General features: G+C 50.7%; 1 protein-coding gene across 1 annotated transcript in view; it reads left to right on the top strand.

Moving 5' to 3' along the window:
• The first annotated feature begins 164 nt into the window (after positions 1-164).
• ZWILCH (zwilch kinetochore protein) overlaps positions 165-12,257 on the top strand; it is a 132,525-nt gene continuing 120,432 nt past the window's right edge. Inside the window, exons 1-2 of the mRNA XM_068249159.1 lie at positions 165-314; positions 8,883-8,925. Coding sequence (XP_068105260.1) covers positions 253-314; positions 8,883-8,925 — 105 coding nt within the window. The 5' untranslated portion in view covers positions 165-252. The remainder of the gene's footprint in view (positions 315-8,882; positions 8,926-12,257) is intronic.

Here is a 12,257-nt window from a genome sequence, read left to right as displayed (position 1 = left end):
CAGGGCGCGGGATTCGGATCGCGGAGGGGCGGGGCCGTAGTGATGCAGCGTAGTTAAGAGGGGCGGGGCTTTGGTGACGCAGCAGCGCGCGGGATTCGGATCGCGGAGGGGCGGGGCCGTAGTGTTGCAGCGCAGTGAAGAGGGGCGGGGCCGTAGTGATGCAGCGCAGTGAAGAGGGGCGGGGCCGTGGTGACGCAGCAGCGCGCGGGATTCGGATCGCGGAGGGGCGTGGTTTGGGCTGTGCGGGTTGCTATGGCGGCAGTGGTGGACGAGCGGCACCGGGAGGCGCAGGAGCTGCACGCCTTCCTGAGCGGGTGAGCACACAGCGGGGCTCCCAGGCTATAGTAACTGATGTAACCTGTCCCTACCTGACGCTGACTCGTGGGCGGTCCATGCGTCATGTCAGTGGGCGGAGCATGCGTCATGTCAGTGGGCGGAGTGTGGGTTGTATGTCAGTGGGCGGAGTATGGGTTGTATGTCAGTGGGAGGAGCATGGGTCATATGTCAGTGGGCGGAGTATAGGTCGTATGTCAGTGGGTGGAGTATGGGTCGTATGTTGGTGGGAGGTGCATGAGTCGGTTATATGTCGGTGGGAGGTGCATGGGTCGGTCATATGTCGGTGGGCGGAGCATGGGTCATATGTCGGTGGGCGGAGCATGGGTCGTATGTCGGTGGGCGGAGCATGGGTCGTATGTCGGTGGGAGGTGCATGGGTCGTATGTCAGTGGGAGGTGCATGGGTCGTATGTCAGTGGGCGGAGCATGGGTCATATGTCAGTGGGCGGAGCATGGGTCTGTCATATGTCAGTGAGCGGAGTATGGGTCATATGTCAGTGGGCGGAGCATGCGTCCTGTGTCAGCGAGCGGAGCATGCGTCCTGTCAGTGGGTGGAGCATGCGTCCTATGTCAGTGGGCGTGGCATGCGTCCTATGTCAGCGGGAGTTCATGGGTCCTATATCAGTGGGCGGAGCATGGGTCATATGTCAGTGGGTGAAGCATGCGTCATATGTCAGTGGGCGGAGCATGGGTCCTATGTCAGTGGGCGGAGCATGGGTCATATGTCGGTGGGCGGAGCATGGGTCGTATGTCGGTGGGCGGAGCATGGGTCGTATGTCGGTGGGCGGAGCATGGGTCGTATGTCAGTGGGCGGTGTGTGGGTGATGTCAGTGGGTGGAGTGTCGGTCATGTGTCAGTGGGAGGTGCAAGGGTCATATGTCAGTGGGCGGAGCATGCGTCATCAGTGGGTGGTGCATGCATCATATGTTAGTGTGGGCAATGCGTCATATGTCAGTGGGCGGAGCATGCGTCAGTGGGTGGTGCATGCATCGTATGTCAGTGGGCGGAGCATGCGTCGTCAGTGGGTGGTGCATGCATCGTATGTTAGTGTGGGCAATGCGTCATATGTCAGTGGGTAGTGCATGCATCGTATGTCAGTGGGCGGAGCATGCGCCGTCAGTGGGTGGTGCATGCATTATGTTAGTGGGCGGAGCATGCATCGTCAGTGGGTGGTGCATGCATCATGTTAGTGTGGGCAATGCGTCATATGTCAGTGGGCGGAGCATGCGTCGTCAGTGGGTGGTGCATGCATCGTATGTCAGTGGGCGGAGCATGCGTCATCAGTGGGTGGTGCATGCATTGTATGTCAGTGGGCGGAGCATGCGTCGTCAGTGGGTGGTGCATGCATCATATGTTAGTGTGGGCAATGCGTCATATGTCAGTGGGCGGAGCATGCGTCGTCAGTGGGTGGTGCATGCATCGTATGTCAGTGGGCGGAGCATGCGTCGTCAGTGGGTGGTGCATGCATTGTATGTCAGTGGGCGGAGCATGCGTCGTCAGTGGGTGGTGCATGCATCATATGTTAGTGTGGGCAATGCGTCATATGTCAGTGGGCGGAGCATGCGTCATCAGTGGGTGGTGCATGCATCGTATGTCAGTGGGCGGAGCATGCGTCATCAGTGGGTGGTGCATGCATTGTATGTCAGTTGGCGACAGCGAGCTTTAGGAGACATTATTGGGGTATTTTTACATTAATAGTAACTATAGGTGGGGGAGCAGAGAGAGATGGAGGAAATGTCACAATTTCTGTTTTGTTCATATTTGGTTTGAGGAAACAAGATGACATGAATGCAGAGACAGCAGACAGCCCGTCAGAGACTCGAGATAATAGTGTAGAGCGGTCCGGAGCTGAGAGATTTTACTGTCCTCACCATAGAGGTGATACTGTGAACCAAAAGAGCATATTAATTGTCCCAGGCCATGAGTATAGATGGAGAAGAGGTCCTAGAATGGAGCCTTGTGGTACACCAACAGATAGAGGACTTAGGCGCATATGGAATTCACTTTTTCACCTGAGTTTTCACCTAGGAGATAATTTTTCACCTTCTATTTTAAATAACTTTCCAGCACTTTTTAATTAAAAAAGTACCGAAATGTAAATGAAAAAGTGATATCAAAATTATTTTGAGTATTTTCTTGCTTTCTGGTGGCTTAAAAAGCATTTTATCGACAAATTTAAAAATATCACCTGGGAGATAACTCAGGCGAAAAAGTGAATTGCATATGGGCCTTAGTGTTTGGAAAAGGAGATCTGCTGCTGAATGCTGTCTCAGCCTGCCTGCTTGGTTGCCCATAAGATGTAAAGTGCACATGCATTACTTAATTTTCAGCATCCAATTTAATCACAGTGATCAAATCTGCCAGAGATTAGTTGTGAAAAGTCGGCCTAGGGTAGTAAAAATTACAAATCCGGCCCTGGCTGTGCTAGTTGGGCAAAGTCTGTGAAAAGTTGCCCACTGCTGCAAAAAAACTCAATATGGAACATAGATCCAGTGTTGAAGGTAACTGCCCGAACAATGTGGCAGCCCCATCCAGTCTGATAGTTAATACCAATCAATTTTACGTAACAATCAATAAATAGAACATGTTGGTGCAACAGATTTTTGCCCAGATCTGCCAGGAATTTACTACTTTTTCTTTTTTTCCACGTGGCACTGCTCATCAACATATGCCTGAGGCCTTGTTTCCATCTGTCCGCTTCTATCCGCTTTTTATCAGCACAACAATGTTACAGATTGATACATGTTGCTGAAAAGCGGGCAGAAGCGCACAGATGGAAACAAGGCCTAACACTCAACCTCTGCATTCCTGTCCTCGACTTATAATCAAGTCTATCATTTTTGCCTGCTTTTTTTTAGGTAAAAGTTAGGGGGTTAGGTGGTCAGCTTATACTCAAGTATGAGAGAGAGAGATGTATGTGTATGTGTGAGTGTATATCTATCTATCTATCTATCTATCTATCTATATATATATATATATATATATATATATATATATATATATATATACATATACACACCATTAGAGAGCAAAAGATATTAGAGTCAGGATACAAAGATAAATGCAAAAATCTTTATTAATTGCCAACTGCAAAGATAAAAACAATTAAAAACAAAGCAGCCAAACATGGGCCATAGGCCACTAATATAACAGGTTATAGTGAAGAGTAAACTAATGGCTCACCTGGGAGTCTCTGTGCTCAAAATATTAACCACTTGAGGACCGTGGGCTCTACCCCCCTTAAAGAGACACTTAAGCCAGGAAAAAAAATGAGTTTTACTCACCTGGGGCTTCTACCAGCCCCCTGCAGCAGTCCTGTGCCCTCGCAGTCACTGACTAATCCTCTGGTCCCCCGCTGCCAGCTAGTTTTGTTTTTGCCGACAGGCCCGTCAGGACTGGCCACGCGTAGCTTTTTCCGCATTCCCGACTGTAATTAGCGCTATTACGGGCCACAACGCGTACAAAAATACGCGTTGCCGCATTACGAACGCATAGATATGCGGCAATGCATATTTTGTACGCGTTGCGGCCCGCAATAGCGCTAATTACAGTCGGGAATGCGGAGAAAGCTACGCGTGGCCAGTCCTGACGGGCCTGTCTGCAAAAACAAAACTAGCTGGCAGCGGGGTACCAGAGGATTAGTCAGTGACTGCGAGGGCACAGGACTGCTGCAGGGGGCTGGTAGAAGCCCCAGGTGAGTAAAACTCATTTTTTTTCCTGACTCCACAGCCCTGGTGTTTACTGTCCTGGCATTTTGGGGGGTGCCTAATTGTAAGCACCCCTATAAAGCCTAAAGGTGCTCATTGGACTTTGGGCCCCTTAGCGCAGTTAGGCTGCAAAAAAGTGCCACACATGTGGTATTGCCGTACTCAGGAGAAGTAGTATAATGTGTTTTGGGGTGTATTTTTACACATACCCATGCTGGGTGGGAAAAATATCTCTGTAAATGACAATTGTTTGATTTTTTTTTTCTTTTACACACAATTGTCCATTTATAGAGATATTTCTCCCACTCAGCATGGGTATGTGTAAAAATACACCCCAAAACACATTATACTACTTCTCCTGAGTACGGCGATACCACATGTGTGGCACTTTTTTGCACCCTAACTGCGCTAAGGGGCCCAAAGTCCAATGAGTACCTTTAGGATTTCACAGGTCATTTTTGTTTCAAGACTACTCCTCACAGTTTAGGGCCCCTAAAATGCCAGGGCAGTATAGGAACCCCTCAAGTGACCCCATTTTAGAATGAAGACACCCCGAGGTATTCCGTTAGGTGTATGATGAGTTCATAGAAGATTTTATTTTTTGTCACAAGTTAGCGGAAATTGATTTTAATTGGTTTTTTTTTCACAAAGTGTCATTTTCCGCTAACTTGTGACAAAAAATAAAATCTGTGACAAAAAATAAAATCTTCTATGAACTCACCATACTCCTAACGGAATACCTTTGGGTGTCTTCTTTCTAGAATGGAGTCATTTGTGGGGTTCCTATACTGCCCTGGCATTTTAGGGGCCCTAAACTGTGAGGAGTAGCCTTGAAACCAAATGTCGCAAAATGACCTGTGAAATCCTAAGGGCCTGTTTCCACTACACGCAGATTCTGCATGCAGAAAACTGACTCCAATGAATGCCTATGGGAAATCTGCATCAGAAAAATCGCGTTCAGTGGAAACAGGCCCATAGACATTCATTGGAGTCAGTTTTCTACATGCAGAATCTGCGTGTAGTGGAAACAGGCCCTAAAGGTACTCATTGGACTTTGGGCCCCTTAGCGCACTTAGGGTGTAAAAAAGTGCCACACATGTGGTACCGCCGTACTCAGGAGTAGTAGTATAATGTGTTTTGGGGTGTATTTTTGCACATACCCATGCTGGGTGGGAGAAATATCTCTGCAAATGACAATTGTTTGATTTTTTTTACACACAACTGTCCATTTACAGAGAGATTTCACCCACCCAGCATGGGTATGTGTAAAAATACACCCCAAAACACATTATACTATTTCTCCTGAGTACGGCGGTACCACATGTGTGACACTTTTTTGCAGCCTAGGTGCGCTAAGGGGCCCAACGTCCTATTCACAGGTCATTTTGAGGCATTTTTTTCTAGACTACTCCTCACGGTTTAGGGCCCCTAAAATGCCAGGGCAGTATAGGAACCCCACAAGTGACCCCATTTTAGAAAGAAGACACCCCGAGGTATTCCGTTAGGTGTATGGCGAGTTCATAGAAGATTTTATTTTTTGTCACAAGTTAGTGAAAAATGACACTTTGTGAAAAAAAACAATGAAAATCAATTTCCGCTAACTTTTGACAAAAAATAAAATCTTCTATGAACGCTTCATACACCTAACAGAATACCTTGGTGTGTTTTTTTTTTTTATAAAATGGGGTCACTTGTGGGGTTCCTATACTGCCCTGGCATTTTACGGGCCCAAAACTGTGAGTAGTCTGGAAACCAAATGTCTCAAAATGACTGTTCAGGGGTATAAGCATCTGCAAATTTTGATGACATGTGGTCTATGAGGGGGCGAATTTTGTGGAATCGGTCATAAGCAGGGTGGCCTTTTAGATGACAGGTTGTATTGGGCCTGATCTGATGGATAGGAGTGCTAGGGGGTGACAGGAGGTGATTGATGGGTGTCTCGGGGGGTGGTTAGAGGGGAAAATACATGCAATCAATGCACTGGGGAGGTGATCGGAAGAGGGTCTAAGGGGGATCTGAGGGTTTGGCCAAGTGATCAGGAGCCCACATGGGGCAAATTAGGGCCTGATCTGATGGGTAGGTGTGCTAGGGGGTGACAGGAGGTGATTGATGGGTGTCTCAAGGTGTGATTAGAGGGGGGAAATAGATGCAAGCAATGCACTGGCGTGGTGATCAGGGCTGGGGTCTGAGGGCGTTCTGAGGGTGAGGGCGGGGTGCTTGAGTGCCCTAGGGGCAGATAGGGGTCTAATCTGATGGGTAGCAGTGACAGGGGGTGATTGATGGGTAATTAGTGGGTGTTTAGGGTAGATCTGCGGGCGATCTATTGGTGTGGGTGGGTGATCAGATTGCCCGCAAGGGGCAGGTTAAGGGCTGATTGATGGGTGGCAGTGACAGGGGGTGATAGATGGGTGGCAGTGACAGGGGGTGATTGATGGGTGATTGACAGGTGATTGACAGGTGATCAGTGGGTTATTACAGGGAAGAACAGATGTAAATATTGCACTGGCAAATTGATAAGGGGGGGTCTGAGGGCAATCTGAGCGTGTAGGCGGGTGATTGGGTGCCCGCAAGGGGCAGATTAGGGTCTGATCTGATGGGTAACAATGACAGGTGGTGATAGGGGGTGATTGATGGGTAATTAGTGGGTGTTTAGGGTAGAGAACAGATGTAAACACTGCACTTGGGAGGTGATCTGACGTCGGATCTGCGGGCGATCTATTGGTGTGGGTGGGTGATCAGAATGCCCGCAAGGGGCATGTTAGGGGCTGATTGATGGGTGGCAGTGACAGGGGGTGATTGACGGGTGATTGACAGGTGATCAGGGGGGATAGAGGCATACAGTACACAGAGGGGGGGGGGGGGCTGGGGAGAATCTGAGGGGTGGGGGGGGGGGGTGATCAGGAGGGAGCAGGGGGCAGTTTAGGATATTAAAAAAAAAATAGTGTTTACAGATAGTGACAGTGGGTGATTAGGGGGGTGACTGGGTGCAAACAGTGGTCTGGGGGGTGGGCAGGGGGGGGGGGGGGTCTGAGGGGTGCTGTGGGCGATCAGGGGGCAGGGGGGGGGGGAAATCAGTATGCTTGGGTGCAGACTAGGGTGGCTGAAGCCTGCCCTGGTGGACCCTCGGACACTGGGACCACCAGGGCAGGAGGCAGCCTGTATAATAGGCTTTGTATACATTACAAAGCCTATTATACAAATGGATCGGCGGATTTCTTCCTTCCTCCGCCCGCCAGCGCTGCTAAGTGGCCGGCGAGCTGGAGGCTAAATCCCCGGTCATCGATCCCCGGCGGAGGATCGCGTCACGGATGACTCGATCGCTCCGCCCATGCCCGTACAAGGACAGCCGCCTCTCGTACATGCGGCGGTCCTTGCGGGATCCACTTTCCGGCCGCCCATGTGCAGTGGGCGGTCGTTAAGTGGTTAACGACCGTGTCACAAATTGGTAAATAATGAGGTTATAATATGACACTGCGCCGCAAAAATAATCCCTCGGAGAGGCATACAAGGGTAATCCTTAACCTCCAAAACCTGTAGCTAATGAATAAAGTGCTAGTGCCCCCCCCCCCCTATTTCTCTCTCTCTCTCTCTCTCTCTCTCTCTCTCTCTCTCTCTCTCTCTCTCTCTCTCTCTCTCTCTCTCTCTCTCTCTCTCTCTCTCTCTCTCTCTCTTCCTCTCTCTTCCTCTCTCTTCCTCTCTCTTCCTCTCTCTTCTCTCCTTGATTATAAGCCGAGGACAGGAATTGCAGAGGTTGAGTGTTAGGCATATGTTGATGAGCAGTGCCGATTGGTATTAACGATCAGACTGGATGGGGCTTCCACATTGATCTGGCAGTGCAGGAGCAGTGGATGTTCCATGGGCCCCCATCCCTCCCCTGACAGAGCAGAGCGATATGTGAGTGCTCCTGGCACACTGTCACCCCCTAAATGCCTGCCTGGAGAGAAGAAAAATTGTGGCTGTGTGCGAACCGTCACACTCCCTCCCCTGACAGTTCTGTGGTATGCACCCGACACTGTCACCCCTGTGTGCTACTCTGGAAAAGAGCACAATTGTGGAGCGGCTGTGTGTGTGTGTGTGTACAGACAAGCTAGAGAGCAATCCCCGGCAAGATCCCGGCATGGACTGGTGAGTAAAGGAAGCCCCCTCCACTGTGACAAACACTGCAAATGCCGGTAGCACTCACATACTGCTCTGCTCTGACGACGAGGGGGACACAGTCATCACTCTAAAACTGCCCGGTGACACAACTTACATACCGCGCCGCTCTGTTGGGGAGCGGGGTGACTGTACACACACACACACAGCCGCTCCACAATTGTGCTCTTTTCCAGAGTGGCACACAGGGGTGTCAGGAGCACTCAGATACCGCGCCGGTCTATCAGGGGAGGAGGGGGACAGTACACACAGCCTGTGACAGTGGCTCGAGTATAAGCCGACACCCCCACTTTTGAGTAACCTTTTTTGTCCCAATAAGTCGTTTTATACTCTAGTATATACGGTACAAGGGGTTTTTCTAAGTTTTTTTGTTTTTGTCTCAATCCAATTCCACCTCCGTGGGATTTAATTGTTGAATTTTCAAGATGCATACATTTGCATACAGAATTTATTGCAGGGGCGGCCCTTTGGTGAGTTCTGCGGGGGCGGCCCTTTGGTGAGTTCTGCGGGGGCGGCCCTTTGGTGAGTTCTGCGGGGGCGGCCCTTTGGTGATTTCTGCGGGGGGGGGGGGGGGGGGCCTTCGATTGGCGAGTTTTGCTGGGACGCTGTAGACTCCAGATCTAATCTGCTATAAACCGCTTTGACTGTTGTAGCTATTGATGTAGAACTCTATTATCATTTTACAGTGTCACTAAGGAGAAGGATCAGCAAGGGCCCTTTTCCTATAAGGTAAGAACAACTTTTTTTCATAAATTTTTTGCAACTTATTTTGCCTAGCTAGAATAAGAGCGCTCCATAGTGTGTTAACTTCAAAATACTTTATTCGTTAAAATACATGATACACTCACAAGATTAAAATCAAATGAATGCATATAGGAAGGAGTAGTCCGATCCTGAACCCATGCGTCACTCTCTGTGTCCAGCTGGGGGCAGCAGCGTGGCGTCCGATGTTTGGAACTCGTAGCTCTGAATCGTTCAGGCCTACTCGAATGCATTGTGTTGCAGCTTATGCAGATGATTAATTGTTTTACCTGGTGAACCCCCAAATAACTATCCCTAATTTGTTTGAGTCCTTTGGGATTAATATGTGACCACAAGAGATTAATAACACTAGGAGTAACTTCTCATTAGGTGGGAAACAGAGGCATTAGCGGACCTGGGCATTGAGATCACGGTGGAGACTCAGGTTGTTCCTGATAAATGACTGCTTGCTCCTATACACATTACAAAACATTTATTGAGTTGGAGGAAAATAAGGCTTTCTGTGCTGGGGAGAATTAAAGTGGATCCGAGATGAACTTTTACTCATTGCATAATTGTGTTCCTTTCCTATTGTGTATAGGGAATTCCTCAAGCCAAATACTTTTTTGTTTTAATACTCTAATTCCCTATAAACTAAACAAGCCTCGCTCACAGTTTTTCAGAGAGCCTTGGCATTTTCAGACAGTAGCAAGGGCTCATGGGAGCTCAGTCTGGGCAGGAGGAGGTATTGCTAGCCAGAAATTTCAGAGGCAGAGGGGAGGAGGAGGGGGATTAGTTACTTGTTATAATTAGTTTTTCATCTCGGATCTGCTTTAACATCTTAAAGTGGACCTGAACTCCTGCACAGGAGAGGAGGAGAACATGGAGAAATCCACCCTGTGTGTGTTAATAGAGCACAGCCTGGCTACCATATAAAAACTACCATATAAAAACTGTCTGCATTCTTTGAAGATATCACATGTATTTGATTGGAGGGAACCGCCTGGATTCGTGGGCGTTAACTGTCACCGCTGTGTCTGCCGGTGTGATTCCTAGCCTCCTCCACTGTCACTGCTGTGTCTGCCGGTTTGATTCCTAGCCTCCTCCACTGTCACCGATGTGTCTGCCGGTTTGATTCCTAGCCTCCTCCACTGTCACCGCTGTGTCTGCCGGTTTGATTCCTAGCCTCCTCCAATGTCACCGCTGTGTCTGCCGGTTTGATTCCTAGCCTCCTCCACTGTCACCGCTGTGTCTGCCGGTTTGATTCCCAGCCTCCTCCAATGTCACCGCTGTGTCTGCCGGTGTGATTCCTAGCCTCCTCCACTGTCACCGCTGTGTCTGCCGGTTTGATTCCTAGCCTCCTCCAATGTCACCGCTGTGTCTGCCAGTGTGATTCCTAGCCTCCTCCACTGTCACCGCTGTGTCTGCCGGTTTGATTCCTAGCCCCCTCCAATGTCACCGCTGTGTCTGCCGGTGTGATTCCTAGCCTCCTCCAATGTCACCGCTGTGTCTGCCGGTGTGATTCCTAGCCTCCTCCAATGTCACCGCCGTGTCTGCCGGTGTGATTCTTCGCCTCCTCCAATGTCACCGCTGTGTCTGCCGGTTTGAATCCTAGCCTCCTCCACTGTCACCGCTGTGTCTGCCAGTGTGATTCCTAGCCTCCTCCACTGTCACCGCTGTGTCTGCCGGTTTGATTCCTAGCCCCCTCCAATGTCACCGCTGTGTCTGCCGGTGTGATTCCTAGCCTCCTCCAATGTCACCGCCGTGTCTGCCGGTGTGATTCCTAGCCTCCTCCAATGTCACCGCCGTGTCTGCCGGTGTGATTCTTAGCCTCCTCCAATGTCACCGCTGTGTCTAACAGTGTGATTCCTAGCCTCCTCCACTGTCACCGCTGTGTCTGCCGGTTTGATTCCTAGCCTCCTCCACTGTCACCGCTGTGTCTGCCAGTGTGATTCCTAGCCTCCTCCACTGTCACCGCTGTGTCTGCCGGTTTGATTCCTAGCCCCCTCCAATGTCACCGCTGTGTCTGCCAGTGTGATTCCTAGCCTCCTCCAATGTCACCGCTGTGTCTGCCGGTGTGATTCCTAGCCTCCTCCAATGTCACCGCCGTGTCTGCCGGTGTGATTCCTAGCCTCCTCCAATGTCACCGCAGTGTCTGCCGGTGTGATTCCTAGCCTCCTCCAATGTCACCGCCGTGTCTGCCAGTGTGATTCCTAGCCTCCTCCAATGTCACCGCTGTGTCTGCCGGTGTGATTCCTAGTCTCCTCCAATGTCACCGCTGTGTCTGCCGGTGTGATTCCTAGCCCCCTCCAATGTCACCGCTGTGTCTGCCGGTGTGATTCCTAGCCTCCTCCACTGTCACCGCTGTGTCTGCCGGTGTGATTCCTATCCCCCTCCAATATCACCGCTGTGTCTGCCAGTGTGATTCCTAGCCCCCTCCAATGTCACCACTGTGTCTCCCGGTGTGATTCCTAGCCTCCTCCAATGTCACCGCTGTGTCTGCCAGTGTGATTCCTAGCCTCCTCCAATGTCACCGCTGTGTCTGCCGGTGTGATTTCCTAGCCTCCTCCACTTTCACCGCTGTGTCTGCCGGTGTGATTCCTAGCCCCCTCCAATGTCACCGCTGTGTCTGCCGGTTTGATTCCTAGCCCCCTCCAATGTCACTGCTGTGTCTGCCGGTGTGATTCCTAGCCTCCTCCACTGTCACCGCTGTGTCTGCCGGTGTGATTCCTAGCCTCCTCCAATGTCACCGCCGTGTCTGCCGGTGTGATTCCTAGCCTCCTCCAATGTCACCGCCGTGTCTGCCGGTGTGATTCCTAGCTTCCTACAATGTCACTGCTGTGTCTGCCGGTGTGATTCCTAGCCTCCTCCACTGTCACCGCTGTGTCTGCCGGTGTGATTCCTAGCCCCCTCCAATGTCACCGCTGTGTCTGCCGGTGTGATTCTTAGCCTCCTCCAATGTCACCGCCGTGTCTGCCGGTGTGATTCTTAGCCTTCTCCAATGTCACCGCCGTGTCTGCCGGTGTGATTCCTAGCCTCTTCCAGTGTCACCGCTGTGTCTGCCGGTGTGGTTCCTAGCCCCCTCCAATGTCACCGCTGTGTCTGCCGGTGTGATTCCTAGCCTCCTCCAATGTCACCGCTGTGTCTGCCGGTGTGATTCCTAGCCTCCAACACTGTCACCGCTGTGTCTGCCGGTGTGATTCCTAGCCTCCTCCACTGTCACCGTGGTGTCTGCTGGTGTGATTCCTAGCCTCCTCCAATGTCACCGCCGTGTCTGCCGGTGTGATTCCTAGCCTCCTCATATGTCACCGCCATGTCTG

The sequence above is a fragment of the Hyperolius riggenbachi genome, chromosome 8 (genome assembly GCF_040937935.1).
Source record: "Hyperolius riggenbachi isolate aHypRig1 chromosome 8, aHypRig1.pri, whole genome shotgun sequence".
Lineage (NCBI taxonomy): Eukaryota > Metazoa > Chordata > Amphibia > Anura > Hyperoliidae > Hyperolius > Hyperolius riggenbachi.
Note: the sequence above shows the minus strand (reverse complement) of the source record. Positions and strands in the feature narration are given on the sequence as shown.